The 15,979-nt window shown below is 34.3% G+C and overlaps 1 protein-coding gene across 1 annotated transcript in view; it reads right to left on the bottom strand.

Annotated features, from left to right (window-relative positions):
* The window catches only part of LOC114332823 (lipase 3-like), a 56,096-nt gene that overhangs the window by 15,287 nt on the left and 24,830 nt on the right, over nt 1-15,979 (bottom strand). Inside the window, exons 2-4 of the mRNA XM_028282601.2 lie at nt 10,087-10,397; nt 3,156-3,408; nt 2,080-2,247 (exon numbers count right to left, since the gene is read on the bottom strand). Of these exons, the coding sequence (XP_028138402.1) occupies nt 2,080-2,247; nt 3,156-3,408; nt 10,087-10,397 (732 nt within the window). The remainder of the gene's footprint in view (nt 1-2,079; nt 2,248-3,155; nt 3,409-10,086; nt 10,398-15,979) is intronic.

Below are 15,979 nucleotides of genomic sequence, written 5' to 3'. Positions count from 1 at the left end.
TTGTACTACGAGGTTTCAAAACTCGGAGGGGAAGTTATTATCGCTTGGATCAAAGGCCATTCAGGGATAAAGGGAAATATAATAGCAGATGCCTTGGCAAAAGAAGCATCATCAAGTGGAGAAAACATAGACATCAACATTGTACCGGTATCAGATATAGATGTATGTAGTAAACATTGGCTCAAATTAAAATGGCAAGCCAATTATACGGAATCAGAAAGAGAGTCATTCTTTAAACATTGGCAACCCACACTTCTTCAAAAAAGGTAGTTTTCTTCATAGTCCAACCGAAATTTTATTAAAACTATTAATAGGCTAAGGTCAAATCATGTTCTAACACCTGCAAGAAGGCACAAAATGAATCTATCAGACACTCCAAACTGTACTTGTGGTAAATATGGAGATTTAACACATATCTTATTAGAATGTGAAAACCAACAGGGAAATATTGCATATTTTTATGAAGACTTACGAAAAGTAAAAGTCTGTTTCCCATTTCACTTAAATGAACTAATTTTCTCTGGAAACGTAGAAATATTTAATTGTATTTATCGGTTAATTAAAAATGTAAATATAAACTTTAAACAATATAATGTACTAACCATAGAATTAAGAGGAAACAGTAGCGATCAACAGGTAGCCAAAACGCGTTCCAAGATTGCGGCTGTAATTTTGAATATTTTTTCGAGATATTTGGCACACGTATTCGTAATATAATAAAGAATGGCAGTACAGAGCCCAATTTGAAAAATATATTAATATGTGGAAATTACTCTGTAATTAAATACACTATTAAAAAAACGAGCCTGTACCGCCATTAAGAAGAACAAAAAAATACACTTTCTTCAAATAAAATTTTTTATCCCATGCCTAGATTTTGTGTCATTTTGGAACTACTAAAATTTTTTATTTCATTAGTATTTCCAAAATGACACAAACTCTAGGCATCGGATAAAAAAGTTTATTTGAAGAAAGTGTATTTTTTGTTCTTCTTGATGGCGGTACAGGCTCATTTTTTAATATTGTATTTAATTACAGAGTAATTTCCACATATTAATATATTTTTCAAATTGGGCTCTGTACCGCCATTCTTTATTATATTACTAATACGTGTGCCAAATATCTCGAAAAATATTCAAAATTACAGCCGCAATCTTGGAACGCGTTTTCGCTACCTGTTGATCGCTACGGTGAAGATAAAACTTGTAAGCAATCTGCAAACACATCAATAATATAATAAATCTTATAATACGAAAAAAAAAGAAACAAAAAAAAGAAACAAAAAATAGAAACAAAAAAAAAACAAAAAAAATAAATAAAAAATTAACATAAAAAAGAAAAAAACAAAATAAAAATTTAAAATTTATATAGGTACACATTATATACCATATCAAAAAAGTAATATAATATAATATAATACTCAAAAATTAAAAAAAAAAACGACCAAAAATGAAAAAGAAAAAAAATTAAAAAAAAACAGTAACAGTCAAAACAAGTCAAACTTTTTAATTTAATTTACTACTAACTCAAACTCTGATTGTAGATCTGTGAATACCAATTCCGAAATAGTCTGGTCAATTGGCTATGCCAAGGCCAAAAAAAAATATCATATACATATAGATATACGCCAGTCAATGAAAGCAAAAAGAGGATATTACCTCCGAATCCTTTGCTACTGCATGGATTTTAGTGAAATTTTGGGAATATCCTCTACCTATCTCTTAATTCAAAGTCTATCCTATGCCGATGTACGCTTTTATCTTAGGGGTGGTTTACACCCCTTCTCGGGAGTGGAAATTTTTTGATCAAAATAACCACCGAAGTGGCTAGAGAACCTAATTCTAAGCAAAAACTGTTATATAATTTTTTAAATCTCTATACTTCTTAAGTTATTCGTGATTGAAAATGATGTAGAAGAAGACCTAAAGATTCTACAGGTTAAAAGATGGAGGGAAGTTGCCAGGAATAGACAGGAGTGGCGACTTCTTTGCGAGCAAGCCAAGATCCACAACGGATTGTCGAGCCACTTATGATGATGATGATGTCATGGAAAATTAAGTTATTTCCAGGATAACTTACCTCCTCTACACTGTCCACCTTCGATCTAGTCGCCAATTCCATGTTAATTTTACAGGTTTTCTTTAGAAACTTATTTTCTACACAGAACATTGTTGCCATGTCTGCTACATCATCTTCAGAAAAATATGGTGGAGGGATTTGATACAATCGAAGTTCATCAGCTAACATCTAAAAACAGAAGTCGTTAGAATTTGGTAGTATTTTAAGTTTAGTACATTCTTTCACGGTTATTGCCGTGAATTTTAAAGAACCGCTTGGATTGACATGAAATTTGGCAAACGCATAGCTAACAGGTCAAAGAGAGAAAGTGATATTGTGCCGATGTGTACTATTGCCCTGGGGGTGAGTTTCACCCCCTCTCGGTGGTGAAAATATATGGAACCCCCATATAGAACCAAATTGTTCTATATGGTCCACATAATGTTCAGAAGGGGAGGGAGAGGGGGAGCCCTAAAATTTGCAAGCAATAACGGATGCTGAGACTAAAGAAGATGAGCATCCCTCATGGTTTGCAAATTTGAGAAGCCTCGGAGGTGTAACCAGAGAAGGTTCCCACTGTTTTCAGTCTGGTGGGACGTAGAATAATATTTTTAATGTTATTTTATGTGCTATTGGATTGAAAACTTAGTCTTTTGCTAGCAGTTGCTGCTAGGGCATCCCTGCCATTTCGTTAGTTGCAATCCGTGGCTATACGCCAGGGTTTGTCCTGGTTGGGTCAGAGAGAGCAGAATAGGTGCCTCCTGATGAGAGACTAATAAGTTTCGAAACCGGTAGAGGTGCTTGCTGCACTATCTGATTGAACTAGAGTATGATGCGGCTGTAGTTTCGGGTTGCAACAAAATTGAAAATGGTTATTTATTTTTGAACAAACATCATTTTCTTGCTTAAATTTTAATAAAAAAAACCATGACGTAAAAATTTCGATACCCACGACATGGTACGCCTTTTCTATTGATTTCCTCAGATATCCCAGTACAAAATAGCGGCCGGTTATTTTTCAATTTTTCGTGTGCTTTTTCGGCTTCGGATTGAAATGAAGTAAGAAAACAAACATTTAGTGCAACGAAATTGCCTACCTGTACTTCCTGTATTGGAATATGCTTGAGTAACCACAGCACCCAAGGTTCGTTAAAATTTTTGTATATTGCTCCTGGAGCCAAAGCAATAGCAAGCTTAATTTTTTCATTATATTCAGGTCTTTCCGAGCCCATGACAAAAACTGTGGTACATCCTTGTGAATGGCCTACATAATACAGGCTGCTTTGGTGTGTAGCATTTAGAATATAGTCAATTACAGCTGGTATGTCATAAACACCTATTTCGTGGAATCTAAAAATATCAAACATATATTATATAATATTATAATAAAATTTTTGAATTTTATATAGATAAGCGGGCAGTTGCACATATGGGACACAAACATGGACAATCACAAAACAGAATATGAATATACTCAGAGTCACTCAACACGCGATGGAAAGAGCAATGCTTGGCATATCACTTATAGTCCAGAGTAATAAAGATTTTCTCGGGACACTCAAAGATCCAGGTAGCTGACTACTTTTTTAGTTATTGTAGACCTTAGGAAGAAAACCTACCTGTTTTCTGCCTAGAGTTTGCGTCCGTTTTTTAATTATTAACAATTTAGTGCAAAAATCGCGATTTTTTTTGATTTATTGCACTCAATTCAAAAGCTAAATAGTTGACAGAAAATTACAAAATTCAGTTTTTTAGAACATTGAAAAACCTTCAAAATGCCGATTTTTGAAAGTTAAGAAGTTGTTGCTACGCAAACTGCAAAATAAGTGAAAATTTAAAAAAATAAGTGAAAACTTTAGTTTTTCACCCAAAGTTGGGCATTGGCGTACTTAACAAACCTTCAAAATTTGAGATCGATCTATTAATTAATTTAAGAGTTATTCTATTTGTTTGTCCCAGAGACCTTTATTTTGTAATAAGAGAAAATAGTAAATAATGAAGATAGGGCAATTATGACTATGCCAAATAAAAGTAGAAGAGTGATAGTATCAAAATGTATTAAAAAATATAAAAAAATAATTAATATAGTCAAAAATCTTAATGAAAAGTTTTTAAATTTTGTAGTTTCTAAACATTTAGAATAACTTTAAAAATATTGTCGGTAGAACCAATATTTTTATATATTCAAAAAGATAGTATTTTAACACAAATTTTCAAATAAAAAAGTTTTGCCTGGGTTCATTTGGGACAAAGTTAGCCATATGTTTTTTTTTTAATTCACAGCTAATTTGTTTATAATAATTAAGGAATCTCATGATTGCCATTTTAAAGAATGGGATTTGTATTTTTTCTTAAAAAATTTGCACACTAATTGTACCTTCACAGCACCCCCTACGATTTTTTAAAAATGTAGTTCAAACGATTACTAGGGGGAACCTACAAATCCACCGAGTTAAAATACCGAAAAAGCAATTTCAAATGTATATAATTTTCTGTATCTCCGGATCAACTCAATGGATTTTGATCTTTCTTTTTTTAATTTGTATGTAATTTCTACGTACATTACAAATATGCAATTTGTTTATAAATTTATTAATTAATAAACAGTCTAATTTGTTTAAACAATTCTTGAAAAAATATTTTTTTTACAAAAATATATTTTTTAATCATAGTATCATTAATGATCATAGAAAAAGTTAAAGTACACTTTAATAAATAAATGATTTTTATTAGATAATTATTTATTGAAGATAATTTAGTTATTAAAGTATACCTTAACTATTTCTATGATTAATAACGATAGAATGATTAAAATCATGGATTTTTGAGAAAAAAATATTTTTTTAAGAAGTGTTTAAACAAATTGGACTGTTTATTAATTAATAAATTTATAAACAAATTGCATATTTGTAATGTACGTAGAAATTACATACAAATTAAACAAAGAACGATCAAAATATATTCAGTAGATCCCGAGATGAAATGATATCTCGAAAATGATAGTAGTTTTAAGTTGCCTTTTTTATTTTTTGAACTCGTGCGTTTGTCGACTCCCAGCCCCCCCTTTACTTACCACGACCAGTCACCAATTGAACTACATTTTCAAAAATTCATGTAAAATACCAGCTTTTCTAATACAGTAGCCTCCCGTAAGTTCGGCCTCGGTTAGTTCGGTCTCCGCTTAGTCCGGCCGGCTCTTTGCCTGTAGCGGCCACCAATTTTTCTGCAAGATTTTTAAAAATCATCGGTGACCTAAACTTGAGCCCAGAACAAATAGACAACGTCGACGAACCTGAGTTAAATTTTAAACTTCTGCCCAGAAAAACCTTTGCACCCCGAAATAAACATCTGCTGCGGAGTTTAAAGTCAGCAAAGAGACGATAACGGTCGCTTTGTGTTCAAATGCTTCGAGCATCCACAATGACCACTATTTGTTATTGTCATCGCAGTTTTCGGCGATACTTCCTGTGGAAGCACTTAATGGCCCCTTGATCTATCGGCTGTTGAAGAATGGGAACAGCAGTTTAAATTCTTTTTCATCGTCACACTGAGTATGTTCCTGGTGAGTAAGGGCGTTGTCAGGAAGTAGAAGTGCTTTGATGGACAGTTTTAATTTTGTCCAATATTTGTTTACTTTGAGAACAAATTCGTAAACGAACTATTCCCTGAACAAATATGTGTCCATCCACGCTGATTTCTGCGACCGATAATACACTGGGAGAGTTTCCACGTTTATGTTGTTAAGGTCTTGGAAAAAACTTTAGCCAAATATAGAAGATAATATTGACGAAGCAAACACAACAGCAGATGAACCAAACAACATTCTTGTTAACGAACCTGATGACAATGCACGACCTTCAGCAACTACCTAACTGTGGTCCCATTGCTGAAGAAGACGTTTTGGAGTGATGGAATCTCTATAAACGGAAGAACAGTAAATAACATAAGATTCGCTGATGACACCGGTATAATGGCAGACACCCTTGAGTCGCTACAAGAATTGTTAAATAGAATTAACGATTATTGCATTCGATATGTACTCAAAATAAACAAGAAAAAAACTAAATTTATGATTGTCTCAAAAACACAACATGGAAATGAAAGGTTAATACTAGAGCAAACCCAAATAGAAATAGTAAAGACATACAAATATCTGGGAACCTGGGTTGATGACAAAAATGACCAAAGCAAAGAAATTAAAGTCCGAATTGAAACTGCAAGGCAAGCATTTATAAAAATGAAGACACTGCTTACAAACAAAGACCTTCAGTTGCCTCTCAGATTGAGGGCTCTAAGATGCTACATATTTTCTATATTACTATACGGAATGGAAGCTTGGACATTGAAAAGGCAACATATAAGAAAAATAGTAGCGTTCGAAATGTGGTGTTACAGAAGAATGTTGAAAATTCAGTGGGTTCAAAGGATTACCAATGTTGAAGTGCTACGACGTTTAAATAAGGAGTTAGAAATTATGAACAGTATATAAACAAGAAAACTAGAATATTTGGGTCACATTACCAGAGGAGAGAAATATGAGCTGCTGAGAGTTATTATGCAAGGAAGGATCCAAGGAAAAAGAAGCATAGGAAGAAGACGCATCTCCTGGCTGAGGAACCTTAGAGAATGGTTTAACTGTAGTTCATTACAACTGTTCAGAGCAGCAGCCAACAAAGTGACCATAGCCATTATGATATCCAACCTCCGTTAGGAGATGGAACTTTAAGAAGAAGAACTAAAAAAGTAGTCAGTTCCCTGGATCTTTGAGTGTCCCGAACATGGTCTATTTCTAGCTTATTACCCTGGAGTATTAAGGACAGAAAAACAAACACATGGATAAGACAGAAAACCAAAGTCACTGATATGGTACAAAAATCATTAAAATTGAAATGGGAATACGCTGGGCATGTAGCTTCTTCTTAGCCTTCTATCGTCTACGTTTGGACATAGGCCTCTCCCAACTCCTTCCATCGGTCTCTATCCTGAGCAACATATTTCCAATTCGTTCCGGCTACTCTTTTAATATCATCAACCCATCTCATCTGTGGTCTTCCTCTCGGTCGTTTACTTTGGTAAGGTCTCCAATGTTGTATCGTGGCATTCCAACGTTGGTCTTTTTGTCTAACAGTGTGGCCTGCAAAGCTCCATTTAAGTTTGGCAACTTTTGTTGTTATGTCCTCGACATTTGTTTTTGATCTTACCCAGTCGCTCCTCTTTTTATCTGACAGTCGTATACCTAACATTGCTCTTTCCATAGCTCTTTCTGTTGTAGCTAGTTTATTCATATTTGCCTTGGTTAGGGTCCAGGTTTGACACCCATATGTCATGATAGGAAGGATGCACTGGTTGAACACTTTGGTCCTCAAATATTGAGGTATTTTGCGGTTCTTAAGTATCCAACCAAGTTTTCCAAATCCTGCCCATGCTAGTCTTGCTCTCCTATTAATTTCCGCACTTTGGTTTTCTTTGTCAAGTTTCAGGATTTGGCCTAGGTAGATATATTCCTGGACTTTTTCTATCTCACTGCCATTTATAGTTATGCGTCTGGGGTCATCTGTGTTTGTCATTATTTTAGTTTTCTTCATGTTCATTTTTAGACCGACGTATTGGGAGCTGCCTGCGAGTTCCTCTATCATAATTTGCAGTTCCTCGAATGAGCTCGCTATAATCACAATGTCGTCAGCGAATCTGAGGTGATTTAGCTTCTTGCCATTAACGTTAATGCCATAGGTTGACCAATTTGTCGTTTTGAAGACGTCTTCTAGTGCTAGGTTGAAAAGCTTTGGCGATATTACGTCTCCTTGTCTCACGCCTCTCTTAATAGGGATGGTATTTGTATTTTCGTCTAGTTGTACTATCATAGTTGCATTTTCATATATATTATGTATTAGTTGTCTATATCTCGAATCTATTCTACAATTATTAATAGCTTGTTCTATGGCCCACATCTCGATACTATCAAACGCCTTTTCATAGTCTACGAAGGCAAGAAATACGGGTAGTTGGTATTCATTTGCCTTCTCTATCAATGTTCTCATTGTCAGCAGATGGTCTGATGTACTATATCCTTTGCGGAAGCCAGCCTGTTCCACTGGTTGGTAATTGTCCATTTTGTAGGTCAACCGGTTGCTAATAATTCTCATGAATAGTTTGTATACTTGACTGAGCAACGATATCGGTCTATAATTCTGTAGGTCACATTTGTCCCCTTTTTTGTGTAAAAGTATTACTAGACTTTCGTTCCAGTCTTTAGGGATCTTGCTATTATGGAGACATTTATTAAATAGCTCTGTTAGTATAGGGATTGTTACTGTCTTGCTTGTTTTCAAGAGCTCGGCAATTATACCGTCCTGTCCTGGAGCTTTATTATTTTTTAGTTCTTTTAAAGCTCTTTCTATTTCGAATCCCTTTATATTTGGTAGTACTTCTGATCCCACGTTTTTTATTTTTCTTTTGACGTTCTCCTTTGTTGATTCATTAGGCTGGCTTTGCGAGCTGTACAAGCTTTTGTAGAAGTCTTCGACTATTTTCGTTATTTTATATTTGTCCTTCTCTTCCTTACTATTGGCTTCTTTAATTTTAATGATTTTTTGAACACCCAATGCGGGTCTTAGACATTTTAAGCCTCTGTTGTTTTCAATGACTCGCTCTATTAAGTTCTCGTTCCATTTTTGTAAGTCGCGTTTTAGTTCTTTTCTAATTGTTTTATTAAGTTCTATGTATTCTTGAGTATGGCGTTTGTTTTGCGTTAGTAGTTGTCGTCTTTCCGTCATTAGTTGTTTAGTTTCGTTGCTTATTTTGTCTTCTTTAGTACTTGTTTTCTTTGCGACCTGTAGTCCGGCTTCGAGAAGGTTCTTACTGATGTTTTTGTTAATTTCGTCAATTTCATCTTGATTATGTGAAGGATCATATTTGAACTTATCCGCTAAGACCTCTCGGGATTGCTCTTCATTTGTTTTTACTTTAAAGGCATCTATTCGCGTTGTTTTTTTAAATATTCTTTTCCTCTCTTCTTTCATGTTAATATTTATTTTTGCTCTAACTATACGATGGTCACTACCCGTTGTTACGTTGTTTATTATTGTTACGTCTTCGAATATTCTTTTGTTGTTTGAGAGAAAATAGTCTATTTCATTTTTGGTGGTTCCGTTAGGTGCAACCTATGTCCACTTTCTGTTAGGTTTCCTTTTGTAGAAGGTATTCATAATATACATGTTTTCTTGTTCCAGAAATTCCATAAGTTTTTCTCCCCTTGTGTTTCTTGTGCCGAATCCAAAATTTCCAATCTTGCTTTCAGAGTCTTCAATCTTAGGGCATGTAGCTAGAAGCGATCTAAAGAGATGGCACAGAACAATTCTAACCTGGAGACCATACCAACACAAAAGACCCAGAGGCAGACCTCCTATGAAATGGACATATAATCTGAAACGGACTGCCGGGAAAAATTGGCTACAAGTAGCGTACAATCAAAAACAATGGAAACTAAGCCTTAAAGAGGCTTATGTTCAGATGTGGACGTGAATGGCTAGACGACGAAGAAGAAGGAGAGGGCAGGTGATGATTGTATGTTGTACATTTTCCCATTGTCCACTATGTATCGGCCTGTGTTTTTATAAATTTGTAAAAGCTCAGGCCATAGAAAATCACAATCACCAAGGGTTCTATATTACGACCTATAGAGAATTTTTTCTATCTTCAGGTAGATATATAGTTTTTAATGGTGAGGATGATGATTGTTAGTTCAATTTATAAATATTTTTATTTTTTATTACGAGGAAAACAACGAAAAGCCCCAGATACAAAGTTTACTACTTTTTAAACAATTAGAATAATTGAAATAAAAATATAATAAACAATATTTTAAATCTAAGACTTCTCGTTAATAAACTGCTTTCTGGCTGCATCCCTTATCTCCGGATTTTACAATATATAATCACGTAGAGACGACGAACCCTTGACACTTAAACCCTTTTTAATCTTTTATTTTTTATTTTTTTTTCTTTTTTATAATATACTACGACGACTTACGAAAAATCCCAAAATTGTTTCTCGTTCGGACTCAGACTTTTATGTTTTCTACTATAAGATGTTCCCCTACAATTCATTAACCATACATCATATCCCGCATCTGCCAAAATATAGGCTAAGGATCGCTGGGGTCCTAGCCAAATATAGTTGTCTGCTGATCCCAACATTCCATGGTTAAGTATAATCGGAAGATTGTTAGAAGATGTGGTATTTCGGCCATGTGGTATCCTGAATGCTGTTAAAATGTAGTCGTCTTCGGTTTCTATTTGGTGAGTTTCAATTGGGTAGCCATTTGAGGTAACCGTGTTAATCTGTATAAATAAAATATAGCATAGCATAACGTCATATCGAATATAAAATAAAAATATTAGACACAAACATATTATTCAATAAAATAAAATAAAATTATTTTGTACAGTTTTTCTTTGATTATTTTCTGTTTAATTGTTAAAGTTAATATAACTTTTGCTGCGTATAAGGTTTGTTCTAGCATCAGTTTCAAACGGTTTGAAACCATCAGCGAATAGTCGACCAGCGCGAGTAAAGGGGATAACACTGGTGACTGTATTATGTTCTTTCACCGACCAACTGTTTGCTGACGGTTTCTGACTAGTTTGACTGTTTGCTAGAACAAACCTATTATTAGTTCATGTTCATATAGATGGATTTTGGATTTGTGGGCGTTCTTTAAAAATTAACGGATATTTTGAAGGTACGTACATATATAGGTATTAAATAAAAGTAAATTGAGTAATTTAAGGTGTAATAATAATATTGTTGCGTATCCGAATGGTTATAAAAGAAACATAATAGTATCTTTATATGCTTTTTAGATATAATGATGGACAACTCTGAAAGACAGGAGCTTATTATTCCAACTGGAAAATAAGCCACAATTCAAAGCTGGGACAGAATGATAATATAATATACCTATAGCTTCAGAACAATATTAAGAAAGGAGCTATTAACCAACTGCAGGGCCTTCCAGAAATCGTAGAACTTTATATACTGATGTGATCTTGATTATTGATATGAGATAATATTCTTATATGTCACTTAATTTAATCAATGTATTAATACTAATCTAATTAATTAACCAGATCACATATCAATATGTTTTCAATCTCAGGGCGAATTATAAATTAATTACTTACTTCCGTGGCTTCTAAATATTTCTTAATGGTTCCTAATCGGGATAGAAAAGAAAAGAGTAAAAAAAATACACATATGGGTTACAATTTTAATCAAAATATTTTTTATTTTATTTAAAAGGCAATCAATGCTTAATATTTGCTATTTCTTATTATTCTTAACATAACATTTACAAATGGGAATCTTATTTCCTTTTGGTTTTCAATTGAAAGTTTTTATTAACATTTAACTATTAGGAGTTATTAGGAACAACTCTATTTAAGTTTGATGAAGCTTTTCTGATATTATTGATTATGTTATTCAATTTCTTTTATGTGGAATTTAATACGAAAAACCCATACATTCATGTCCAAACAAATGAGACTGACCTTTTCCTGGTGAACTGAAAATGTCCTCACACAAGACCCTTTCCTGCTATCCTTGGCTGCGATCAAACCTCGTCCTGGCTTCCAGTGATGTTCTCCTTTGAAAAACTAGCTCGAATAGCTCTCGTTCCTGCTTTTGTCGTGATGCTGTGTTCTACCTTTTTCGAACCTGCTATCAGCTACCGGGACACTCTGGGCTCAAGGAGGTTCTTTTACTCTCGACCTGGCCTACTTCTCGTTCCACGATAGATACTCCACACTCACGGAACTATACCGGCTTTCTCACTCCTCGAACACTACCGTCTCCTACTCGACTTCACTTCTCGACAGCTCAAAACATTCTCATCTCACTTTGTCATCCATTCCCCTACTTTCTAAATATCCCTTCCAGATTCACAAATCAATCTTCCACCACCAACTCTCATTCGTAATATTCCTCAAAACCAATTTTTAATCTTTCTAAATATGCTTAATGGATTTCAAAAGAAAATATTTAATTCCCATTCTAAAATACTTTCTAACTATTTACAAATTTTAATGACCTATTCTCTCTTTCAAATGAGTCTTATTTAGCATAGGCTAATGATCGAAACCTTCCGCGAAAAACGATAATGAACTATCATCTATTTCACTGAGTTTTATTTAGCATAGGCTAATGATCGACCTTCCGCGAAGAAACGATAATGGTACGCGTCATTCACTTTGTTTATTCTAAGCACATTGTTCCGAGTTTCGTACGCTTATTCTAATCACTTCTTAAAATTACATATAACAATTTGTTGTATACAGGTTGTTTTAAATTTATATGCCCGTGGTTGAGAAAATTGACAATATTTTATATTAAATTGAATTTTGTTTATAATTATCAAATTTTAATTTTTATATCAAATAGAAATATAACAAATCCCCGCCTTGTATTCGATAAAATTTATCTGCATTTTTAAATAAATTTTCTCGAGGCAAAACCAACTCCCTGTATATTTCCTTACTTTAATCTATGTCTTATACCCTAACTTACTATCTACTTCATGTAATTCTGTCTTTTATTCGTGATATTTGTATACATCGTGAATATTATAAATTCCTCGGATCTTTTCCGAGTTCCTGTGCCTCAACTCATAACTATTTATCCCATTTTCATTATTCACGATGTACGGGCCTTCGAAAACAGGCATCAACTTTGCGCAAATGCCCCCAGGAAGATTTGATACTCGTAATGCCCTCACGAGTACTTTTTCACCCTTTTGGAAAGTCACTGGTCTTCTTTTTCTATTTTGTTCCTGTCTTTGGATATATTTTTCGTTGCTTCGCCGTAATCTTCTCTGTACGGTTTCAATCACCTGTTGATATTCTTTTGGCTCTTGGTCTTCCCATGGCCTTATCGGCAATATACCCTTCATGATGTATTCTGGGGTCTCTTTTGTTACTGTGCTCGGAATTGTATTTAGATACCTTTCTATTTCCGCCATTTTCCTGTCCCAGTGGCGATGTTGACCATCTGTTGCAATGCGAAGAAATTTCGTCACTTCCTGTATGAATCGTTCCGAAGGATTACTCTGTGGATGCCTGATGCTGACAAAATTTGTCTCTATTCCTCGTTCTCGAAGTTGTCCCTTGAAACGATCATTTCGGAAATACGTTGCATTGTCCAGTAGAATCTTTTTTGGTGTTCCTACTATGGCTATAAAATTGTCGATTTTTCTTAATATTTCCTCCCCTTTTGTGGTGCGGCAACTATATAATTTTACGTATTTTGAAAACACATCCACCATTACCAGAATATGTTTGTTCCTTTTAGTGGTCATAATTAGATCGCTTAACATATCTATTGCTACAATGTCTAGTTTGTTTCGGGCTTCAATATTTTTGGCAACATTTTCGTTTTTGAAATTCCGACTCTTATATTTTTGACATACATCGCACTTCTGGGTAATTTCCTTTGCAATGCGGTAATCCTGTCGGCTGATGTAATTTTCCCTAAAAACGAGCCAAACTTTTCTGCTACCGATATGCCCATTGTTCTCATGTAATTTCTTTATTATCTTTTCGGCCAATGTCTGTGTCACTAAATATAGTTCCTTTCCGTCTATTCTCTTAAAATATATGTCATTTTCTAATTCCGCTCTTCTTTTCTCTCTTTCCTCTAGGTCTTCTTGGTTTGTCCTTATCTCATTTAACGAATATATCCCTTCTTCTTGTATTAATCTATTTAGTCCCACCTGTAGAGTAATTGTTTCCTTTTTTCCCGTGTCCTCATCCCGTGTTAGAGCGTCGGCTATTATGTTGTCTTTTCCTTTTATATATCGGAACTCAAAATCATACTCCTGTAATAATAGAATGCCTCTATGTATTCTATTATTTACTAATCTATTCTTCATGATATGTACTAAAGCTGCATGGTCTGTTTCGATTGTGAATTTTGCTCCCAATAAGTAAAACCTCAATTTGTTTACGCAATATAGTACACTGGCAAACTCCAATTCTGTAACACTATATTTTCTCTCATGTGTTTTAGTCACTCGCGATATAAAACATATCGGCACTTCTTGGTCGTTTTGTATTTGAGACAGAACTCCTGCAAATTTTTGTATGGACGCATCAGTTCGGAGTATAAAAGGTAAATTGTAAATGGGGTGGTATATTTTCGTTCCTTTTGCGAATTCTCGTTTTAATGTTTCGAAAGCTTCCTCCTGTTCTTCTTTCCAATTCCATTTTATTCCTTTTTTAAGCAACTTTATCAGAGGGATTTCCTTTTGGCTCAAATCGGGAATCAGTTTTTTAAAATAATTAATCGTGCCAAGGAAACCTCTCAATGTTTTCAAATTCGTTGGTCTTGGGTATTCATCTATGAGCTTGACTCTGTCTTCGGATAATCTTACTGTTTTGGTGTCCAATTGAAAACCCAAATAAATGACTTCTTTTTGAAAAAATTGACATTTTTCAATGTTTAATTTCAATCCCGCTGTGTCCAATTCTTCCAGAATTATTTCTATGTGTTTCAGATGACTCTGAGTTTCTTGTGAAAAAATTAATAAATCATCGATATAATGAACTATGAAATCTTCGTGGCGATTCAAAATGGTATGTAGAGCTCGGACGAGTGCAGCACAAGCACTCTGCAATCCAAACGGCACTACCTTAAACCGGTAGACAATACCATCAATAGAAAAAGCGGTGTAGTTTCTACACTTTTCAGCTAACGGTATCAACCAAAAACTGTGTTTTAAGTCAATTTTCGAAAATATGTGTGACCCGGTGATTCTTCCAAAAATGGCCTCGATGTTTAGAGGTGATTCATATTGTGATACAGTGTGCTGGTTGATATTCCTGGCATCTAAACATAATCTCAATTCTCCACTGCTTTTCTTTACTATCACAATCGGGTTAACATACGGTGAATCACATCTTTCGATGATTTGATCTTCCAACATTTTATTTATTTCTTCTTTCACCTCTTGTCGACACTTGTATGGAATCGGGTAAGTCTTTGATCGAAAATTTCCCAAGTTTTTCACCTCAAATGAATGTTCGTACTTTTTAGCCACTCTGTTTTCCTCATTGATCAAATTTTCGTAGTTTCTTAACATCAACCGCAATTCTTTTTCTTTCCCTTCTCCACATATCAATTTTCTGTCTTTTTTCTCAGATTCTTCACACATGTTTACCGTGCATTCTGCATCCTCGTTTGCATATACCTCCTCTTCAAATACCACTGTTTCAATCATATTCTTTTCACTTTCATTTTTTAGCTTTATTTCTTCTTCTCCTGAGCCCGTCTCTTCTTTTGAGGAATCCCAGGTTTCCTTTGTTTCTGATACTCTCAAATTTTCTTCTTCTGGGCTCAACTCTTCTTTTGAGGAGCCACAGGTTTCATTTTCTTTTATCTTTTTCTGACCTTTTCTCCTTTTTCTTCTTTGTCCTTGCTTCGCTGCCAAATTCATTTCCACTGTTTGTTCTTTACCTGATTCGTCCGTATTTTGTTTCTCATGTTCCTTGTCCTGTTCTTTTTCTTTTTCTTCTGTTAGTTTCATCGTATTATTTTTAAAATCTATCACTACATGTTTTTCTGCCAATTCGTCCACTCCTACTATCATGTCATGTGACATGTTTGGCATTATTACACATTGTAGTGCATACATATTCTTGCCCAGTCGTATCATTACTCGTATGCCTTCATTTATAGTTGCCAATGTCCGTTTGTTTGCGCCCACTAAATTTACCCTAGGTATTTTATAAATTAAATTTGTTAAGTTAACTTCTTCTATTAGTTTTCTGTTGACCAATGTTATTTCAGATCCAGTGTCTATCATAATTTTAATTGGTTTCTCGTTGATAAATCCATCCACAAATTTTAAATTAACTCCATTTTTCTTTTC

The sequence above is a fragment of the Diabrotica virgifera genome, chromosome 9 (genome assembly GCF_917563875.1).
Source record: "Diabrotica virgifera virgifera chromosome 9, PGI_DIABVI_V3a".
NCBI lineage: Eukaryota > Metazoa > Arthropoda > Insecta > Coleoptera > Chrysomelidae > Diabrotica > Diabrotica virgifera.
The sequence above is the reverse complement of the archived record's forward strand: the minus strand, read 5'-3'. Positions and strand labels throughout refer to the sequence as shown.